Raw genomic sequence first — 22,936 nt, 5'->3', positions numbered from 1 at the left:
GGCTGCGTGCATCTGGTCATAATACCACGGGTAACAAAAGTGATTGAAGTGCTGCCGAAAGAAAATATGAGTCAGTCTATTATACAGGGGAATCGACGGAGTTGCTGCCGGTTCATTGGCTACGTGCATACCCGTCATAATACACCGTGTGGAAAAAGGGAGCAGAATAATGCAGACAGGAAGAAATACAAGTTAATCTATTACACAGGAGCGCTGGGCATAAGTATGGGAAAGGGTTTCTAGTGGCCGACTTACCGGAAAGTAAAGCACGACGCAGTCTCTGCGGTCCCAGGAACAAATTAGTTCTGTAGCCGGCCACTTTGTGTTAAATGGCCCGGAATCCGATGTCATAACACGTCTAGTGTCAACCGCTGCAAGTTAAACAAGCCGGTAATGTTTGTGTAAACAAAACGTGCAGGCGCGAACAGGAGGTGTGAGCGCGCACACGCGAAAGTGAAAGATCAGCAACAGAACATTGGAGAGGCGGGCTCGCGCTTGTGCGCGTAATAGCAAGCTGGTGGCTGCCTTTGGTAGCACTTTAAAAACACGCTTACTAAATGTCTCGCCAGACCAGCGCATGCGCTGGCTCTAGAGAGACCTAAAAATGGGAGGGTGCCACAAAGATTTGCAGTTGTATTAGTGAGGTGCTGCTGGGTTACAATATTGAACATCACTATTCCTGAATTTTAGATATAAAGACATTTAGCATTTGGAAGTGTGTGCCTGTGCATTGCCAGTGAGGGAGGGACCTGTCCAAAGAAGGCATGCAAGAGCTTAAACTCGATCGTAAATTCAAAGCCGAAAAGGGCCCCCCAAAAAATCCTTAAGATGTCCCTGGTTGAACTTGCACTCTCACTGTTACAGGAGTGTACAGCTGATGCCAGTTTATGCAGTTAGACCTGCTCAGGCAAAGCACATCTACAACAAAAATATGTCACAGCCTTAGGTGCAACATGAAAGTTATATATATATATATATATATATCCATTCAAACAGTTGCCTGCAGAGAGAAGGCCCACACAGGTAAGTTGGTTTGCGCTTATTTATTCGTTGGAAGGAACACATTCCCCAAAGCATTCGCTGTGTCTCGCTGCAGTAAAAGCCTCGCCCAACGCGTTTCGTGAAAACACTTCATCAGGGGCATCACGGGAAACAAAGTCACAGCGTGGTTCATTACACCAATTTTAAATGTTCTAGTCCCCGCCTCAGTGGGCGTAGCTACAAACTTAGCCTTCTGGATCTTGTGGTGCAATGCGTTTTCCTTCAGTGAGGCGCTGTGTACTTTCTCTTAAACTGTGGTGAAAAATAAATCCCAAGTGGGTTGCGGTGGTTCACAACGATGTAGGAGATGTCATCACATCCTCCCAACAGCATACCTGTCTTGCACACCACAGCGTCGGTTGGCGCTATAGTAAGACTGCACAAAAGCGCAGCGGTGCCTTCTCGCGGCTCAGGCTGGGCCGCTAATATCCATTCAAACAGTTGCCTGCAGAGAGAAGGCCCACACAGGTAAGTTGGTTTGCGCTTATTTATTCGTTGGAAGGAACACATTCCCCAAAGCATTCGCTGTGTCTCGCTGCAGTAAAAGCCTCGCCCAACGCGTTTCGTGAAAACACTTCATCAGGGGCATCACGGGAAACAAAGTCACAGCGTGGTTCATTACACCAATTTTAAATGTTCTAGTCCCCGCCTCAGTGGGCGTAGCTACAAACTTAGCCTTCTGGATCTTGTGGTGCAATGCGTTTTCCTTCAGTGAGGCGCTGTGTACTTTCTCTTAAACTGTGGTGAAAAATAAAGGCACCGCTGCGCTTTTGTGCAGTCTTACTATAGCGCCAACCGACGCTGTGGTGTGCAAGACAGGTATGCTGTTGGGAGGATGTGATGACATCTCCTACATCGTTGTGAACCACCGCAACCCACTTGGGATTTATTTTTCACCACAGTTTAAGAGAAAGTACACAGCGCCTCACTGAAGGAAAACGCATTGCACCACAAGATCCAGAAGGCTAAGTTTGTAGCTACGCCCACTGAGGCGGGGACTAGAACATTTAAAATTGGTGTAATGAACCACGCTGTGACTTTGTTTCCCGTGATGCCCCTGATGAAGTGTTTTCACGAAACGCGTTGGGCGAGGCTTTTACTGCAGCGAGACACAGCGAATGCTTTGGGGAATGTGTTCCTTCCAACGAATAAATAAGCGCAAACCAACTTACCTGTGTGGGCCTTCTCTCTGCAGGCAACTGTTTGAATGGATATTAGCGGCCCAGCCTGAGCCGCGAGAAGGCACCGCTGCGCTTTTGTGCAGTCTTACTATAGCGCCAACCGACGCTGTGGTGTGCAAGACAGGTATGCTGTTGGGAGGATGTGATGACATCTCCTACATCGTTGTGAACCACCGCAACCCACTTGGGATTTATTTTTCACCACAGTTTAAGAGAAAGTACACAGCGCCTCACTGAAGGGAAAACGCATTGCACCACAAGATCCAGAAGGCTAAGTTTGTAGCTACGCCCACTGAGGCGGGGACTAGAACATTTAAAATTGGTGTAATGAACCACGCTGTGACTTTGTTTCCCGTGATGCCCCTGATGAAGTGTTTTCACGAAACGCGTTGGGCGAGGCTTTTACTGCAGCGAGACACAGCGAATGCTTTGGGGAATGTGTTCCTTCCAACGAATAAATAAGCGCAAACCAACTTACCTGTGTGGGCCTTCTCTCTGCAGGCAACTGTTTGAATGGATATTAGCGGCCCAGCCTGAGCCGCGAGAAGGCACCGCTACGCTTTTGTGCAGTCTTACTATAGCGCCAACCGACGCTGTGGTGTGCAAGACAGGTATGCTGTTGGGAGGATGTGATGACATCTCCTACATCGTTGTGAACCACCGCAACCCACTTGGGATTTATTTTTCACCACAGTTTAAGAGAAAGTACACAGCGCCTCACTGAAGGAAAACGCATTGCACCACAAGATCCAGAAGGCTAAGTTTGTAGCTACGCCCACTGAGGCGGGGACTAGAACATTTAAAATTGGTGTAATGAACCACGCTGTGACTTTGTTTCCCGTGATGCCCCTGATGAAGTGTTTTCACGAAACGCGTTGGGCGAGGCTTTTACTGCAGCGAGACACAGCGAATGCTTTGGGGAATGTGTTCCTTCCAACGAATAAATAAGCGCAAACCAACTTACCTGTGTGGGCCTTCTCTCTGCAGGCAACTGTTTGAATGGATATTAGCGGCCCAGCCTGAGCCGCGAGAAGGCACCGCTGCGCTTTTGTGCAGTCTTACTATAGCGCCAACCGACGCTGTGGTGTGCAAGACAGGTATGCTGTTGGGAGGATGTGATGACATCTCCTACATCGTTGTGAACCACCGCAACCCACTTGGGATTTATTTTTCACCACAGTTTAAGAGAAAGTACACAGCGCCTCACTGAAGGAAAACGCATTGCACCACAAGATCCAGAAGGCTAAGTTTGTAGCTACGCCCACTGAGGCGGGGACTAGAACATTTAAAATTGGTGTAATGAACCACGCTGTGACTTTGTTTCCCGTGATGCCCCTGATGAAGTGTTTTCACGAAACGCGTTGGGCGAGGCTTTTACTGCAGCGAGACACAGCGAATGCTTTGGGGAATGTGTTCCTTCCAACGAATAAATAAGCGCAAACCAACTTACCTGTGTGGGCCTTCTCTCTGCAGGCAACTGTTTGAATGGATATTAGCGGCCCAGCCTGAGCCGCGAGAAGGCACCGCTGCGCTTTTGTGCAGTCTTACTATAGCGCCAACCGACGCTGTGGTGTGCAAGACAGGTATGCTGTTGGGAGGATGTGATGACATCTCCTACATCGTTGTGAACCACCGCAACCCACTTGGGATTTATTTTTCACCACAGTTTAAGAGAAAGTACACAGCGCCTCACTGAAGGAAAACGCATTGCACCACAAGATCCAGAAGGCTAAGTTTGTAGCTACGCCCACTGAGGCGGGGACTAGAACATTTAAAATTGGTGTAATGAACCACGCTGTGACTTTGTTTCCCGTGATGCCCCTGATGAAGTGTTTTCACGAAACGCGTTGGGCGAGGCTTTTACTGCAGCGAGACACAGCGAATGCTTTGGGGAATGTGTTCCTTCCAACGAATAAATAAGCGCAAACCAACTTACCTGTGTGGGCCTTCTCTCTGCAGGCAACTGTTTGAATGGATATATATATATATACATACACACACACTGAAAAAACCATAGGTTTCAGGGATGTTATAGTTAGTTGGACATTTCACTCTTAGAAAACCATAGAAATTCACCTGTTATAGTTAGTTGAGCTAACTATAACTCGAGCCCCCACAATGCACTTCTGATGACGTCACATATTATATCATTCATGACATGGTCAGTGACATCACTGATGACAACGCTGATGACATCTCAAATGACATCACTGATGACATCATCCATGTCAAAATCTGATGCAACTCATCAGACCCTAATGTAACAATTGATACACCCACTCTAAAATACAGACTATAATTTTTGAAACCATGAACACACCAATACCAGTTAGTACATTTCCACTCACTAATTTGTAGGTCTACACACACATCCATTCATTCATTCATTCACCCATACACTCACTCGTACATACAGTCAGCCATCAATACAGCATTATCATATTCAGTCACATATCTATACAGACAATCATACACCGCCTCTCATTCATAAGAGTTATTCACACACCTAGTTAGTAATGGAAATAATCAATCACACTTTCATTTACTCACCTGTATAGTTATACACATACCACGTCAATTATTTAAACATATACTAACACATACTTACACTCTAATACAATAACTAATGCAAGCACACACTGATCCATATAGGCACTCTCACAATCACTCACTCTCACATATAGTCATTTATACAGCCCAACACTCATATGTAATGCCTTTCACATATGGAGTTACTCACACATGTACCACTGAGGCATCCATTCACTCACCAAGACACTCATACACACACTCACCCAGCCATACAGACTTTCACAGATACAGACTTGAACACATATACCCAGTGAATTATCCACTCACACATCTATGCACAGTCACACCCCCCACCCACCCACACAGACACTCAGGCACCCATACAGGTACTCGGAAGAGCAATCAATAGCTCATATAGATCCTCATTTAGTTGCTAACCAAACCATGGAACTGCTTATACACCAACTGACAACCTAAACTGTGTGAATGTCTGTATCAGTCGCTAACACATGCATTAAGCAAGACACAATTAATCACTCGCTTATACAGTCAGTCACACACCTACTTAATCATCCATCCTGACTCTTATACATCCATTCATTCTTCAATACACCTTGGCATATATATATAAAACATATTTACAGTTATAGAAAAACACATTCACTGGATGATGTCATCAGTGATGTCATTTGAGATGTCATCAGTGACGTCATTTGACGTATCAGTGATGTCACTGACCATGTCATGAATGATGTAATATGGGACGCCATCAGCAGTGCATTGCGGGGGCGCGAGTTATAGTTAGGTCTACTAACTATAACGGCTGAATTTCTATGGTTTTATACGAGTGAAATCTCCAACTAACTATAACGTCCCTGAAACCTATGTTTTTTTCAGTGAATTTCTAAGGTTTTTTTTACATGCTAATTTCTAACTATAACCTGCCTAAAACCTATGGTTTTTTCAGTGAATTTCAAAGGTTTTTTAAATGCTAATTTCTAACTATGCCTACAAAGGTAGGACATGTGAAGAAAGAGGAAGAAAAGTGCAGAAAGAAGTAAGACAAATGCAGAAAGAGGAAACAGAAGTCCAGAAAGACGAAGAAAAGTGCAGGAAGAAGAAGAGATGTGCAGAAAGAACCAACAAAATATCCTGTGCCCACAACTTTTTCAGATGGGTACTGGTGGTAACTGAGACTGACTAACCAGGCCTAGAGCCAGTGCAATGCTAAAAGACACTTAGAATACAGTGAAAACACCTACATACATTAGGGAACACTGTGCGTTGGGGTACCCCTTTGGTTAGCATGACCTCCTCTGTAAAGCCCTAGTACATAATAGGGCAGGGGAATTAAAAGTACCTCCAAGTCAGAGGTGCAGAAATATGCTACTTCAACTAGTAGTTGCTTTTGCAGAGTGTTGGAGAAAGGGTGCTGGGCGTCCAACCAACGCTCAGGAATTCTGCTGTGTCAGACTTACAGGAGGTACCAGCAGGGATTCTTGGCCCCCAAACTCCCTCAGGACTAAATTGGACTTCATCCCCCATCCTGTAATCTGCCACGAGGCACGTTTGCAGAGTGGTAGAGAAAGGGGGCCATGGCCTCCGAAGACGTCTTAGCAATCCCACTGTGTGGGACTTACTGGAGGTAACAAGAGGGGTAGTTGGCCCCCAAGGACATCCTTGGGGGCCAACTTCCCAAACTTACCTCCAGTCAGTCCCACACAGCAGCATTGGTAAGTACTCATACCAGGCCACGCCCACTTTGCCTCCCACTCTACAAACGTGCTCCCTGGCACACTCTTGGATGGGGAATGAAGTCCCCTTCACTTCTGGGGCTCCTTTAGGGGCCAACTAGCCTACCTTTTACCTCCAGTAAGCCCCACACAGTGGGATTGGTGCGAGGTAGACAAAGGCCATGCCCCCTTTTTCCACCACTCTGCAAACACATCCCCTAGCACGTTTTTAAGTTGGGAGATTAAGTCCCCTTGAATCCTGAGGGTCCCTGGGGTCCAACTAGCCCACTAGGTACCTCCAGAAAGCACCAGAGCTGCATTGCAGAGAGGTGTAAAAAGGGGCATGGCCTGGACCACCTCTCTGCAACGCAGGCCAGTGGCACTTACTGGAGGCACCTGGTGGGCTAGTTGGCCCCCAGGGGCCCTCAGGATTGAAGGGGAATTAATTCCCTAACTTAAAACGCACCACAGGGCATGTTTGCACATATGTCACCTCAGGCCCCACCCCCTCCCTTCACCACTGTGCAAACGTGCCCCGTGGTGCCTTTTAAGTTGGGTGATTAAGTCCCCTTGAATCCTGAGGGTCCCTTGGGTCCAACTAGCCCACCAGGTACCTCCAGTAAGCGCCACAGAGCTGCATTGCAGAGAGGTGTAAAAAGGGGTGTAAAAAGGGGCGTGGCCTGGACCACCTCTCTGCAACGCAGCCCTGTGGCGCTTACTGGAGGTACCTGGTGAGCTAGTTGGCCCCCAGGGACCCCCAGTATTGAAGGGGAATTAATTCCCTAATTTAAAATGCGCCACAGGCCGCGTTTGCATATTGTTGCTGGGAGGTGGCGGGGCCACCGGCACAATAGCGTTTTTTTTATTTTTTTTTTTATAAGGGGTCTGTGTGTCCCCTCTTTTCCCTTTTTTTGGGCCCTGGGGACAGTCCCCCAGGGCCTGATCCCTTTTGAAAAAAAAAAAAAAAAAAATGAACGGGAAGGGCTCCTCGTGGGCCCCCCTCCTGTGACCAATTCCGGCCTCAGGGAACCCATCCCCCGGGGCATAGCCACATTTTTTTATTGTTTTTTTTTTTTTGGAGGGGGACTGCGTGGCCCCCCTCCTGAGGCCTCTATTGGTCCCGGGGACCCCATCCCCCGGGGCCGGCCTTTAGTTATTTATTTATTTTATTTTTTTATTTTGGGGGAGGGGCCGTGTGGCCCCCCCTCCCGGGCCACTTCTAGCCCATCGGTCCCGCCGGCTCCTGCAGGAGCTGGCATTGCTTTTCCACATGGGGAGCTGCTGACATGCAGCTCCCCATGTGGAAAAGCAATCTGCTTTGCTTCACTGAAGCGAGAGCAGGTTTCCCTGCTCTCACTTCAATGAAGCAAAGCAGTTTGTAATGACAGGGTGGGAGCTGCACGGCTCCCGCACACCGCGATTTTTTGAAAAAAAAATAAAATGTTTTCTTCACCCTTCGGGGTCCTTCAGGGACCCCCTGACAAAGGCTAGGGGGTCAGGAACTCTCTACCCTGCCCCCTTTTCATGTTCTCCACCTTTCTTTTTCACTGTCACACACAAAATGGCGGCCAACACTTCCTGATTTCGACAGATTCAAATGTTGACTGACATGTAACCACCAATCAGAATTACGCTCGCGCACAATATGGTGCGCGCACGGTGCGCGCTTATAGATATTTATGTGCTTTAACTGCAATTTTCTCAGGAACTACTGAACAGATTGACACCATACATGCAAAAGGCACATCCCTGACCTGAGGACTACCTCTTTGCCAAATTTCATGTAATTCTGTTCAGCCGTTCGGGCTGTACCTTCGACTAAAGGTCCTATGGGAAAATGCATGAGGAAAACGCGTTTTGGGACCCCCCTTTCTCAGCCCCCGCTTGACGAATCACCCCGAGACTTTCAGAGTAGGAGCTGAGTGGAGCGCCCCATTAGTTTTGAAAATTTTGCGAGGATTCGTCAACTGGCGCCAAAGTTATTCAAAATAGAATTTTCAGATTTCCTATGGAAACTCGGTCCTAACTATAACTATCTACTGGCGACCGCCAGTAGATATTAGACACACACACACTTAGACACACACACACAAACACACTTAGAGACACACACACACACACAGACACCCCCCCCCCCCAATTCCAGTCTCAACTAAAAAACCGTACACCGACACTGCAAGGACAGCTCAACACACGTAGCATTTACAGTTAAGTCAGAGATTTCATCAAAAAAGCATTTATGGATTACTTAATAACTTTGCCAAAGTTCAATGACTCTAAACAAAACTTTTCAATAAAAATATTTACTCCAATTTGGGTTCAATATGACAAGACTTATTTACGCAGGTCTGCCAAGAAAGGGCCAGAAAAGGAATGGGAGCAGATAGGTAAATAAATTGGTATTTTCCATTTAATTTCCCATAGATTCGTTGCTCTACGACACGGAAACAAAACAGCTCAGGTGAATTGCATCAAACTTTAAATAAGTGTTAACCTTTACTCAAGAAGTGTGTTCATTTTGTTCAGTATAAATCAGTTCAGCAGTTTTAGAAATTAACATTTAAAACAACTTTCTGGATGCACTTGAGAAGTCTAAAAAAATAATACAGCCATCTTGATAGTTGTAAAGTAAGTAGTTGTTTGCCGACAAATTTGCACAAAATTCGGCAGATACTTAGCATGTTTAGCCTACTTTTAGTATCTTTGTACTTTTGTGAAGATTGGTCAACGCGTGGGCGCAGTCAAAATGGGGGTGGGGGGGCAAAAACTGTTCATTTGTTAATACTGTGGCATCATTTAACAAATCCAGATGATTTTATGACAGACACTTCGCATGTTTAGTCTTCTGTGGGTATGGCAAGTTTCATACAGATCCAATGGGGGTCAAAAGGGGGGCAAAAACATTCTGGTGTGCTAATAAGTTTGCGGTTATATAACAAAGTTGCATGAAGCTTTCAGTATGTTAAACTCAGAGCTGCAATCTCGGATCTGAATAACAGGGGAGCGGGCGCAAAAGTCCAATGGGGTGGTCAAGTATTACTGATCAGCACAACATTGTATTACTACTACCCACTTTAACTACCACTGGAATCTTTGATCTCCGTTACTGAAAAACCTGACCAGAATAACATCAAACTTGGCAAGAAATTACAATGTTAATCAGGGAAGTGCCTTTGCTTAGTTGGATATAAATCGGTTTCATTATCTTAAGAAATTAGAATTACAAAAATGTGTCTGTGAGCTTGAAAGTGTTAATACTTAGCATTACTCCATAGACAATCCTCGAACCCAGGTTTACAGACTGCGCACAAAACCAAATTAAAAAAAATAAAAACCCCACCGAATAAGAGCTTTTTGCACCAGTTGTCCACTTAGGTCCATAGTATCAATATTGAGACCAAAAACCCAAAACAGTTTTCAAAAACCAATAAAATGTTAAAATATATATATGTAGGGAGACGCCAAAGGCTAAGCCATACTGTCATCCCTTCTCTGCACAGACAAAAGATATGTGCATTTAGGGTGTCCCGTCGCCCCTAGAGTTGGACGAAGGCAAGGGTCCGCATCCAAACCCCATTGTGCAGGCTTTCCAACTTCACAGGGTCTGGCCAGCTCCTACTACAAATAACCAAACTCCATGCAATGATGGAGTTGGGTAAACTAGGACGGGTTGTCACGAGGCTTGCCATAAGACGTCCCTGCAGCAAACCCTGGCTCTGCAGCCAAATTTTCCCACAGTGGGGGTTGGGCAAATAGCAAGTTGGTTGAAAGGCACGGCCCTACGGCAAATCCACAGTGAGCAGTCATCAGGGGTTTGGTTCCAAGGTGGGTTGGTCCAAGGCCTGTGGCCAACTATGTGGAACATACTCCATGACCAACTGTTGAGAGACAGACACTGACAGTTTCAATGTTCCTCAAGTATCATCCCATTCATATCTTCTATTCAGCATTTAAGTTTGCCCTTGGCCCTGCTCCTCAAGCAATACTCGTTGAACTTACAAATGCACGCTGACAACAGAAATCCGCTTCCTTTTGGAAAATGGACTAGAGAGCCTAATCAACATAACTTTGTACCGGGCCCAAATACTCCCACAGGAAAACTGAACTTCCTGTGCGAGGAGGGTGCCAAGTAAACAATGTGGTAGAGTGGGTACATACTGCTCCCACACCTTTAAAAACACTTCCCAGCTCAACTAAAGAAATGCTTTTACTTGCGCTCTAAAACAAAGATTAATGTAATAGCCTCACCAAAACAGTTCATTGCCAGGCTTCAAAGACTTTATAACAAGGCAGCAAGATTTTGCCTTAACCATTAATAGGGACCACAACAAACCCTCCTTTAAGGCACTCTGTCATCTGGACTTTAATCTCCCCACTCTACCACCCTACTTTATTTCTTCATACCTCAAGAAAGCAAAAGGAGACAGTACTTTGTAAATCTTAACACATGAACAATGTAGTCATGCAGGGCTCGACAAATCTAAAAAAACGTACTTGACCTGCAGGTCGAGTGAGTAGACTTTTGTACTCGACCTAACATCAATACACTCGACCCACAAATTGATCGCATATGAATTTTTTTTGAAACATTTGCAGCGCCAAAAACCCACTTACTTTTAAGGTAAACTTACATCACAGCAATGCACCAACAACAAGACCACCCCGGTTCCTGGCGGTATTGGGTAGGTGTTGCAGCTTAGCGTGATTCAGCGCGGGACCCAACTGGTGTCCTCTAGTCACCGCCAGGACTGTTGCTAGCAATTTCTAGCAACCCACTAGGTAACGCACCTGATGACGTGGTAGGTAGAATGCACCTTACCACGTAGTGTAGATAGTTGCTTCTGATCCTGAAGAAGTGCCTAGATCCCCCTGACACACGAGGCACGAAACATGTCGATCTTTAGAGTAGAGCTTCATGACTAGACACCTTCTCTAGTACACTAGCCACTCTACACCATTTTAATCGGGTAGTTTACCTTCCTAATAAACTATTCATAAGGACTAACTGACCAGTTTTAATCTCACTCCTTCACACATCTACACACATTAGGCCCCTCACCCCCATGCACCAACCGGCAGGAACAGAAGATCCCCGATAAAGAGCCCCGGTTCGGGTGCCCGTCAAGGATTGCAGCGCCGCCTTGACGAGGGGCAGAGCTCATATGATGAAGCATGACACCCAGCTTGCTGGGTGTGTGAGAGCTCTAGTTCAACCAAGGGAATTTCCCAAGTCACTGCCAGGCTTTTCCGGTTCTGAATAATAGGATTGACGTCCTGAGCAATCTCTTCTATGTACCAGAGGAACTTTGTACCCAGTTTTGTTCTTAATCGTTGGGGCCTGTACACTGGACCTCATTAAATAAGCCCGTCTGTCTTGTCCCTCCTTTTGCATTATATTATATAAACTTACATCACAGCAATGCACCAACAACAAGACTAACAAAAGAAAAGGAGGCAAGGTCAACTTACCCACCACAGACACATGGGCTCACCAGCACGCCAGCTGCAACACTGCTTACGCCAGGCAGGCACGCACATAGCAGTTTAAAACATCTCCGGTCAGGCACACTTACTGTCACATATTAGAAAATCCTGCTCCCTAATAACCAGCATGCAGCAATAATAAAAGCTACCAGGTCTCTCTGATCTGGACACAACCTTAATCATTCCAAAAAGTACTCCTGGCATAGGCACTGACAAAACCAATAGTCTAGTTTTAATGTGACATTGGGGTCTGCCCTGTGGATTCTAGCAGCTGAGGCTGTTCCCTGCAATTGCGCAATCTTTTTACGGAAACAACTCTGATAGTGAAGCTAACTCCCCCCTCCCAAGGCCTAACTCTGGGCCTAAACATACTTTTTGGGGGGAAACTGGAGCTGTCGTAATTAGCGATCACACAATCTGCACAATCCGCACCTAGGTGATGAGTGACACTTTCTTGCGAGCAAAATCAAGCAATGAAGGTGAGGGAAACATACAAATATTCACAAATACACCCACTTGAGCAACGAGAAACAGTGTCAGCATAGTACATTCATGCTATATATATAGTACATGATCACACAATGTTCTAATGCAACTATATTATATATAAATAAACAGTGTTACAGGAACAGAAATTACATTGGAGACTGTTCAGCCTATCATAGCAAATTACAATATCCCCTCTATCTATTCAGAATAACCCAGGAACACTGGAAGCAATTCTGTAAAAGGGCACACATTCTGAAATCATCCCCTAGATGAAGGAGAAGTAGATACGACATCAATTGTGTCATGGAGAGAAGGTGGGTTAATACAAATGGAATCTTCTCCCCCTAAATTTTTTATCATGCAGGGTTATTCCATTTGACTCTTGAATTAACTCAGCACAGAATGCTGTATGCTCTAACGCACTTCGGGTTTTGGGTTTAATAATATGAACACATGTATGTTTGAAGAAGTGAGATACAGGATGACCATATATATATCGTTCAAGGATTACTGTGATCGGATAAATTGTTCAAGGATTACTGTGATCGGAAAATCAAAAGCGTTGATCTACTTTGTTATAAGGCAAGAGGTCACAATTATGGCTGTTGAGACGCAGAAGCTGTTGGACCTCAGGTGAGGTAAGAGTCAGCTCATGTCCCACTTTTTTCTGGGAAATAACAAATAAAGTAGGTGATACATTTTATTACCCTTTTTCGAATTTTATCTACATACTAAGTATGAGAGCATTTGTGCACCCGAGGAGGGAAAAGAGGCGTATACGAGGTTCCTGGCGCAAGCGATATCTGAAATGTGTGGTTATAACTACATTAGAGAGATTCGGCACCATGTCTGGTCTTAAAGTAAACCGGAGTAAGTCCTACATTTACTCAACACAAAACAACATGGATGCACAGTCCCTTCCTGAAATCGCAGCGATTGAAATGGAATATATTGCAATGAGAAAGCTGGTGGTACAAATAGGCTGAGCACAAAGCGATCTACTAAATGGCAATACAACGCCTGCACTGCAGTGAAAAGAAGTGGAAATAGCTTCCGGAATACGCTGCCACTCTCAATAAGAGGGAAACTATCCATTTCTAAAATGGAGGTGCTACGACACCTATTCTATTACTTTGCAACACCGTTGATATGCATTCCCAAATGAATGTTCAGGAAATTCGAAAAAACTCTTACAATTAATATGCTGGGAAATGAGAGAGTAGCACTAGCCAAATTGAAATTGTCAGCAAAGTTATATTATATATATTATATTACGCAGCTGGGCAAATGTGTTGGCAACTAGATCTATAATTATTTAAACCAAGATGAAGGTAGGTCACAACTCAAGGCTGTTAGAAACCCTCAACTACAGATGGAATCGTTGCAAAGGACAAAAACAAAACCCTCCTAAGTTTGTGCCATCCAACACAGGGATTACAGTCACTCCAGCAGAGGAGACTAGAGCTGTGAGAAGAGAACAGGATCATTTAGATAGGTTGCTTTTATAAAGGAGGAATGCATAAAACTTTCAGCGCCCTAACATCACCATAATCGTACATAATGGAAAAAACTGCGACTCACCTCTCCTAGACGGCAAGCCAAATCGCCCTGCACTCCCGACTCCACTGAAGAGAGCGCGTGGTGGCGTGCTGCGTCACTGCTGCACTTTAAGCAGCACAGCGCGGGGGCAGGCCAAAATGATGTCTTGGGCCGCCATTGGTATCGCTTTTCGCGCGCTACACGATTGACGGCCCTGGGACCCACAAAACGATAGGCAGCGCACCACACCACCACCACTATGTTAGGTGGTGCGTGCACCCTGCTGCCGCCTAGAGCCTTCACCGCACACCGCACCACCACTTGATTGGCGTCGTACCCTGCTGCCCCCTAGAGCCTTCACCGCACACCGCACCACCACCACTATGCTAGGTGGTGCGTGCTGCCCCCTAAAGCCTTTCACCGGCTACTGCAGTGGCGGCAGATAGCACTCGCCAGGCCGATCAAGTAGGCCTGAAAACTGGCTCGCCCTTCACAAAAATCACTCGCATTTGCGAGCGGTCGAGTACATTTTTCGAGCCCTGGGTTGGCCTGCTTTGAAATGTATTTACATTAAAAAAGCAATGGTCTGACCAAGAGAGCGAAGACAGAAGACACTTGGTCCAAAGCATGGCAAGCGCTTGCATGAGTTTAACAACCTGTGTCAAAGCATAGTAACTCCACGTCTGCAATGATCCTTTACAGTTAAACGATGGAGAGATTACTTACTGAGAGGCTTAGGTCTCTAACATGCATGAGTGGCTTGATCACGAAACTTAGAAGTTAAAACGGCTCTGATCTTGTTGGGGTAATGAGTGAGCTGGTGGCACAATTAACTTATGTTCTTACAAAAATCCCGACTGCACCACCAATGCCCTTCCATGTGAAGGCGTTTTAGAAGCTCAGTGCTATTCCACTACCCCAAACATTCCACGTGACTCCCAATAGAATGTGTCATTAGGCAGCACCTTTAGGTGACACAAGATTTAAACAGAAGGGATTGGCACCTCATTGTCAGATCTCAGTGATGTTAGATGGAGTGGGATGAATGCTGGTCTGCCTGGCTGGTGTTTAACTTGTTTGGTGCTGATTAACCACTGACCAGGGTAGTAAAGTATAACATTCCGAAAGACTAGCTCAGGTGCAGATTCTAATGGTTGCAGCAGAGATGCCTGAGCCCTCATATTGATGAATGTGAGAAAGTCTAATGCCTGGCAGCACCCAAGTGTGGAGCCAAGGATGAAGAGAAATACAGCCTCATCACCATGTGACTGGGGTAAGTAGCGCAATTGCGTGCAGGAGCCTGCAAGCATATAGCTCTCTTTCAGGGGAATGAACAAAGAACAGGACTAGACTGAGATTCATGGCTAATAGTACATTACACCATTGCTCACTGATCAGTGGTAAAGTCCAAGTAAATGACCAGGCAAAGCTACTAAAGCCACAAACTGAATTTTACGGCTCAGGAACTAAACTGATCTAATATCAGTGGGCAGAGTAGAGTCGCAATCAAAGTAAATTAAATGGGGAAGGCTTACTTCGAGTCAAGGGCTAAAAGAAGAGTGGTCAGAAAAACAACACACCAACTTGCTAGTTTTGTTTTTCTTTACATTTTGAGATAGAATAGGAATGACCCCCGCAGTATGCGATTATTTGCTGAAAATGAACTACCCTCGGTCCCACAAATGTGTGCTTCAGTTCTCAATAAACCTGAATGATGTACCACTGATCATCATCTAAATATCCAGCAGAACAGGTCATAAGTTTTGCTCTCAAGTATTAGGGCATGCAAAGACATCTAGACAAACTATCCCACAATGTCTGTATTTTTTTTTGTGGAATTTGTTTTAGACTATCTGGTGAAAAGAGAAATTAATTCGCATAACACTGTTTTATGCATCCCGTGATTCACTATCATTGCTTTTTCCCCATGGACTGTTGAAATATGAACTCCTGCCTAATCCAGAAAGCAAGAGTTCTACTTCGATCTCAAGATAAGAATATGAAAAATGGCGACAACATTGTATATTTCAAATTGTTTGTTGCAGATCACTTAGGAACAGTTTTTTAAAAATAAGTATTTGCCACCAGTAATGTGCAAGAGGAAAGGTCTCATTAAGCTAGTGGAAATGATATCCACAGAGTCCCTTGGTTCTACAGGATGTAGAAAGGCTTATGCAGAAAAGAGGGTTGCCCTCTAAAGAAGAAAATTTGAGGTCAGGGAGAAGAGGGGAAGACCACAACATAATATAGAGAACTCCCTCATGACCTATATTTCTTTCTTCAATGTAGAACTGAATTCAGCATGGGCTAAACGATAATGTCATGACATCATCAAAATTGCACAAGATAAAATTGATTTTATCATTATTTATGTGACTTCTTTTTTATCATTGAACATATATAGAAAGGCCCCAACATCTAAAAGTACACTTGCAGAATAAAAGAAATAAATGATCGACTGCATTATGCTTGTTACGTGAAATTACCGAAATGATGCCATGTCGTGTAATTTCAAGTCCGTTCAGGTAAAAAATAAAAATAAAAAAAATAACCACAATCCTACTGCTGGAGCACGAATGCACGGTAACACGAACGTACAGAAAGCATGCAGCTGTTTTTCATGGCACTTGTGTTTTTTTTGTGTTTAAGTCAAAATACGTCCTTATGTTAAAATATAGCTCTGAATGCCACGTTAGCTTTTTACTCTAATACTAATAATCATAATAATTATAACGCTAACGATACTACAGATAATTTTATGGCAAGACAGGAGACTAGCATTAAGAATTAACAGTTATTTACTTCTTTCTGAGCAGCAACCATTAAAAGTTCCAAGAATCAGAACACAAACTACATCACAATAAAAAGAACTTTCAAGTCCATATAAATCTCCTTGTCCATGTTCTTCCTCTTTTGTTTGCTGCCTCTGAGCAGATAAGTATTACTCATGAATAGGTAACGTTAAGATATTTAAGAAATTGTATAAGGATAGCTTATATTGTATAGCTTATGTGAACTTATATAAACCCAATTTATGGCTTTGGGAGCTTTATTAGAGCAGATATATTTTTCTTCATTAGGTCTCAAACAATAACAATGTATTTATGTTTTAAAACATGCTAAATTAATTATTTCTAGAAGGTATCACTGGTTTGCCTGACGATAGATTGCTAAAATATATATTTTGTTTTCATAAGCATTACTGTTTTAAAAAGTAGTAAATTACTTTTTAGTTGAGGTGGCACGGGCGTGGAGCTGCAAGAGGAAACGATCTGCTTCAGTGACGTTGCTACCAAACAAGTATTTAGACTAGAACGGCACTCGTAATGTGCCGCTGCATACTGTGTGTGGGCGACACATCGCGTAAGCCGTGATTTAAGCCAGATTCCTATTCAGGCTGTTAGTTGAAGGCAATTGTATGCGCACTGGTACAGCGTGTGTTTTTACTGGAACTAGAGCGTATGAGCTCCTTTTAACTGAAAGCCTTGGAGAGCTAGTACGCTCATCATACAACACATATTTCTAAAGGACATAGAGCATGTTAGCAGAAAAGTAAACGTTCTGGAGCAGAGCTCGCGCACCATTAACAACTGATATTGTTGCCAAGCAATGCGATCGGTGCCGGCAGTTATTGCTGTAACGAGAATTAGCAAGTCTATTTTTAAAAAAACACAGCAGTGAAATTTATAAAGGGAGCTACTATTGTTATAATATAGGTGTTTTTAGGAAGGATTTTTTGGCAAAATGACAGAGCAAGAGTCGCGGCAAGTATTACAGGATGAGTTGATTAGAAAGATTGTGTTACAAGAACAGCATTTAGCAGTTAAGGATCTGATGAAGGAGGTTTTACAAAAGAAGTGTTCAGGTAATGTTTTTCCATCTATGAGGAAGGAGGTGATTTACGCAGGGGTCCAGGAGGAATATCTATTAAAAAAGTAAGCTCTTAATGAATGTAAATGAGAGGAAAGGAGTCCCTAGCAACTCAAAAAGAGTAGATGTCCAAAGCAACATACAAGATGAGCAGTCAAGCATTGCATATGAGGAGTAAAAACTGTAGGAGTTGAAGTAATATGATGAACGTCAAGTTATTGACAAATACATTATAGATCTATATTATACAGATTATTTGGATGAGCAATTTTATGAGAATTTAAGAAAGAAAGGAATAGGGGAGCTAACAGTGTTGGAATTATTGGGGGAAACATTTATTTAATCCTAGGGAGATTAGACACAGCAGGAGCAAGGAATGGTGGCCACTGGATCACTTGGCAGAATATATTAAATTGTGGCTAAGGAAGCCTTTAGAGAAGGATGAAAGGAATATAATGAGAGCAGAATGCTCTCACCCTGTAATGAAAGAGAAAGTAACTATGACACCAAATATAGATCCAGAAAAGATCACATACCTTTTTTAAATGGGCAAAGACCTAAGGAAAGGGCTAGAAAAATCCCTCAAGCATTGCCAGGACAAGATTTTAGACATCCTTTAGCCTGCGGCAAGAATGTTTGATTTAGTAGAAAAGGCATATTTAAAAGTAACATATGACAACATTTATCTTCTAAGATGATGGTGCCAAAAAGAGATATGCTTTTTAGGTAATGTGACTGCTGTTTTTTTGGCCGAATGGCCCAAGATGATTTCAATGTGCATAAATCTGAAATTGGTACATTTATGGGTTTAAGTCCAGTGAGGAGGGCAAAGAGATTTTATTGGGTGACTGTATGACGACGAACATTAGGAAACATGTTCAAACATTTACAAGCCTAGATAGAACTCAGAATTCAATTAAAGTGTATTCAGGAAACAGTTTTCATGGAAGGGCTGGGAGGAGAGGGCAAACTCTCAGCCGGGGTATTATAAGTCCCACTATGAAGGGAATGTTATGTTAATTTCATTTATATAGCGCATTAATGCCCTGGGGCGTCTAAGCGCAATTTGTTTCAGTTGCAAAGTGTGATCAAGATTGCCGGCAGAATTACCACGATTTAAACAACCAGGTCTTTACAGCTTTCCTAAAAGAAAGAAGACTGAGTTCACCTTTAATGCCCAAAGGCAGTGTATTCCATATTTTGGTTTGCTTCCATCACAATGCTCTTTCCACCCCATCTAGTTTAAAAAAAAATCTGGGCTGTATCAATAGATAGGCAGTGGCTGAACGAATCAAGGAAGCGGTTACCATGGAAATGGATATTATAGACAAACGACAAGCTTTTATTCCTAAAGGAGAGGAAGTAGATCTAGAGCTTTGAGAGCTAGAGGTCAAGGTTAAAGTTCATCTACAGGTCAAGGTGAGTATGAAGAAAAATGTTGGTTCTACCCAAGAAAGGATTAGTGGCAGACAGATGGTTTGTAGATCAATGGGAGAAGAAAATGGACAACCCTTGAGTTATATCAGAGGTAAAAGGTTATCTGGTAGATTTGAATTTGGAAGCTTTTCAAAGGAAGGAACGGAAGGAGGTACGTTTTCTGAAGAATTTGGAGGATATTGTCACAGAAGAAGTGGTGCAGATGTTAGCAAAAAATGCAATAGTAAGAATAGAAGAGAACAAAATATGATATGTTAGTACACTTTTTCTAGCAGTGGAAAAAGATAACGGGCGGAGAGTTATAAACTTGATGGAGTTAAACCAATTTGATACTCCAGACATTTCAAGGATATCCATTATCCAAGAGAGGTTATTAGATGGATTGGATTGTGAAATTGTATCTCATGGATGCTTATTTCACAATTTCAATACATCTGGAAAGTCAAAGATATTTACAGTTCAGATGGGTCAGTTGTACTTCTTCGGATTGTCGCCAGCACCCTGGTGACCTAAAAAGATATCACGATCAGTAGTGCGTTATTAGAGAGAGGGGTTTAAGGATAATTGTTCATTTAGATGACATTTTGAAAATGAGTCAAAGTGGTAAGTATTGAGAAAGCATTTGATTATGGTTAAGGATTTATTGGAATCACTAGGATTCATAGTGAGCTTAGAGACGTCTGTGCTCATTCCGGATTGGACCTTGGAGTTTTTAGGATTTGTTGTGGATATGGTAAAGAGTCAGTCACAGCTTCCAGTGAGGAAAATAAAGAAAATAAGAGAAGACATAAAAATAAGTAATGAGAAGAGAGGATATAAATTTAAGGGTTTCAGCAAGGGTGATTGGACTACAATCATCGTCAATACAAACAGTATTCCCAGGGCCGTGAATTACAGAACATTGCAGAAACTGAAGAGAGCTGCATTAGCAGGATTATGGTATGGGGACAGGATAGCAGTGAGCTTAGAGGTAAAGGAATAGTTGAGATGGTGAATTGAGAATTTGAAAGCGTGGAATGGTTGTGCAATATTTAGAACAAGCCCAGATTTTATTCTGGAAACGAATGACAGCATGACAGGGTAGGGAGCAATGTGTTTGGGACAGGACAAGTTTGGAATATGATGGAGAGAAAGGACCACATCAATTGTCTAGAGATGAAAGCCGGACTATTTGCCCTGCGCAGTTTCAAACATCTGCAAGAAGTGTCAGTGTTGTTAAAAATGGACAATGTGACGGCAGTGACTTATATCAACAAGTTAAGAGGGAGCAGATCGAATAGTTTAGCAGACTTTACAAAAGAAATGTGGAAATTCTGTTTAGAACGAAAGATTGGTTTGAAAGCAGAGTATTTACCTGGATGCATAATGTTGTAGCAGACTAGAACTCGAGGTATCAAACAGATTTCAGCAATTGGAAACTAGAGAACAGTTATTTCAAGAAAATTCAGAATTTATTGGGTCCTTTGGAGGTGGATCGTTGTGCTTCCAGGGTGTGGATGCATTCATACAGGATTTGACAGGAATGATAGTGTATGCGTTCACTTCATTTGTCATGATTCAGAGAGTATTGTTACAATGTAGGAGGAAGAATTGTTAATTGGTGTTAGTAACACCTTTTTGGAAGACCCAAGCCTGGTTTCCACCAGCTATGGAAATGGCTATGGAGATGACTTATTTGGTCAGGTGCGAAAGAGGTTTGTTACAAGGAGTAGAAGAGGGAGAGCATCAACCGGATTTGCACAACCTTATAGTTTGGAGAAATTCAGAGATTCAGGAGGATTCACAAAACGTTTGGAGTTAGCTTCAGGGTGGCTCAATGAGTTATGGGCCCCTGGAACTAAGAAAAGATATAGGAGTGCATGAGGAATATAGTTATGTTGGTGCGTGGCAAGGGATTTGGATCCCGTGGAGGCTGACAAAATAGAAGTAGCGTTTTTTGTTTTAGCAGAGTTATGTGATAAAGGACTGTTTTACAGAACAGTTACTTGTTATAGATCAGCTGTGGCAATAGGTCATTCTTTAATGCAAGGAATTTAATTGGAAAGAGTACTTTAATTTGTAGACTGATGAAAGGAATAAGGTTGAAAACAAATCCGAAACCAAAATATCAGTCGCTTCAATAAGTATTTAGGAGTAAGTGAGTTGTCCTAGAAATGAGTTACTCTGTTGGGTTTAATCTCTTTTAGAAGAGTTTCAGATGTGGGAGCATTGGAGGTATCTAACAGATTTTACCAACCAACAAGACTGTTGTTCAGAATTTGGAAAAGAAGACTATGTCAACTTCTATATTTTATCCAAGTTTAGGTAATTCACCAAAATTATGTGTGGTTAAATGTATAAAAGAAGATGAGTGAAGAATGTTGGGAGAAGGAGTGCTGGAGTGGATCAGTTATTAATATATGTTAAACCAATTCACATGGTAACTAATGCAACCATTGCCACGTGGGCTAAGTCTGCACTGAAAGAAGCAGGAATTGATTTGACTTGATATTTGGCACATTCGGTAATGTGTGCCATGGCAAATAAAACATTTATGTCTGGGGGAAGGTTGGATGAAATTATAAAAACAGCAGATTGGTCAAATGCAGATATATTTAGGAAATTTTGTTTTAGACCAATAGAACTTTTCACTCTGCACTTAAAGAAACTTTGAACATGCATGATGCTAGCCTCCTGTCTTGCCATAAAATGTTGATTCTTAAAGGTCTACTGTATAAGGAATCGCGATTTTATAAAAGACAAAGAGGCTAGCATTATCCCACTACACCCTCCCAGATTATTTGGAAGAAGAGGTTGATTTACAAATGATGTAACTATAGATTAAAGAGATAAAGTACTAGGGTATTAAGTTGATGAACGGGTGAAGTTTGAGAAGAAAGATACATTTGTGTTTATTTTTTTCGAACCAGTAAAGGATTGATGGTATGAAAACAAGGAAGGAGGAAAATACGCAGAAGAGAAACAAAAGAGGTAGAACATAGAGGACAGGGATATTTATATGGACTTGAAAGTTCTTTGTTTTTAATATAGTTTGCATTTTGATTCTTGGAACTTTAAATGATTGCTGCTCAAAAGGGAGTGAATAAAAGTTAATGCATAATGCTAGCCTTGTCTTTAGTAAAATAGCGATTCTTTATACAGTAAATCTTTCAGAATCTACCTTTACCTACTGCTACTACTACTAATAATAATGCAACAGGAATATTCATTTGGTCTATGCCATTTAACGTCCAGAGGCTAGAGATGGAAAGCGTACTTTTTTTGCGTTTTTTAATCACCAATTGCTGATGTGTGTGGTTGTGCCAACTCTGCTCAAGCTCCAACTGAACAGTCAACTTACTCTTGTAATGTCTCCACTCCCTTCTCCTTGTACTGCAGCTCCTGCTTCATGAGTGCCAGCTCCCTCTTCAGCCTAGAAAGCTGAAAAGATACATAATTCAAACACGAACAAGCAAGTACATTTGGATTTTATTCATACATAATGTTAGCATGGAGACTCTAAACAATGGCTCACTGCTCAGAGCTATTTTGTTTATAACAGGAAGTTTGCATTTGCAACATAACCTGCATTTTGAGATTATATTCACAATTTTAGTTGATGTAGTACTACAAAAAAAATGTGTCTCACAT

General features: G+C 42.8%; 1 protein-coding gene across 3 annotated transcripts in view; it reads right to left on the bottom strand.

Annotated features, from left to right (window-relative positions):
- WWC3 (WWC family member 3) overlaps positions 1 to 22,936 on the bottom strand; it is a 457,878-nt gene that overhangs the window by 261,373 nt on the left and 173,569 nt on the right. For 2 of the 3 annotated variants that reach the window (XM_085622192.1, XM_085622193.1), the window contains one exon: positions 22,647 to 22,726. The exons of the other annotated variant lie outside the window; for it this stretch is intronic. In XM_085622192.1, coding sequence (XP_085478318.1) covers positions 22,647 to 22,726 — 80 coding nt within the window. The remainder of the gene's footprint in view (positions 1 to 22,646; positions 22,727 to 22,936) is intronic. 3 annotated transcript variants of the gene reach the window in all.

The sequence above is a fragment of the Triturus cristatus genome, chromosome 8, assembly GCF_964204655.1.
Source record: "Triturus cristatus chromosome 8, aTriCri1.1, whole genome shotgun sequence".
In the NCBI taxonomy this organism is placed as follows: Eukaryota; Metazoa; Chordata; class Amphibia; order Caudata; family Salamandridae; genus Triturus; species Triturus cristatus.
This window is presented reverse-complemented; position numbering and strand designations above follow the sequence as displayed.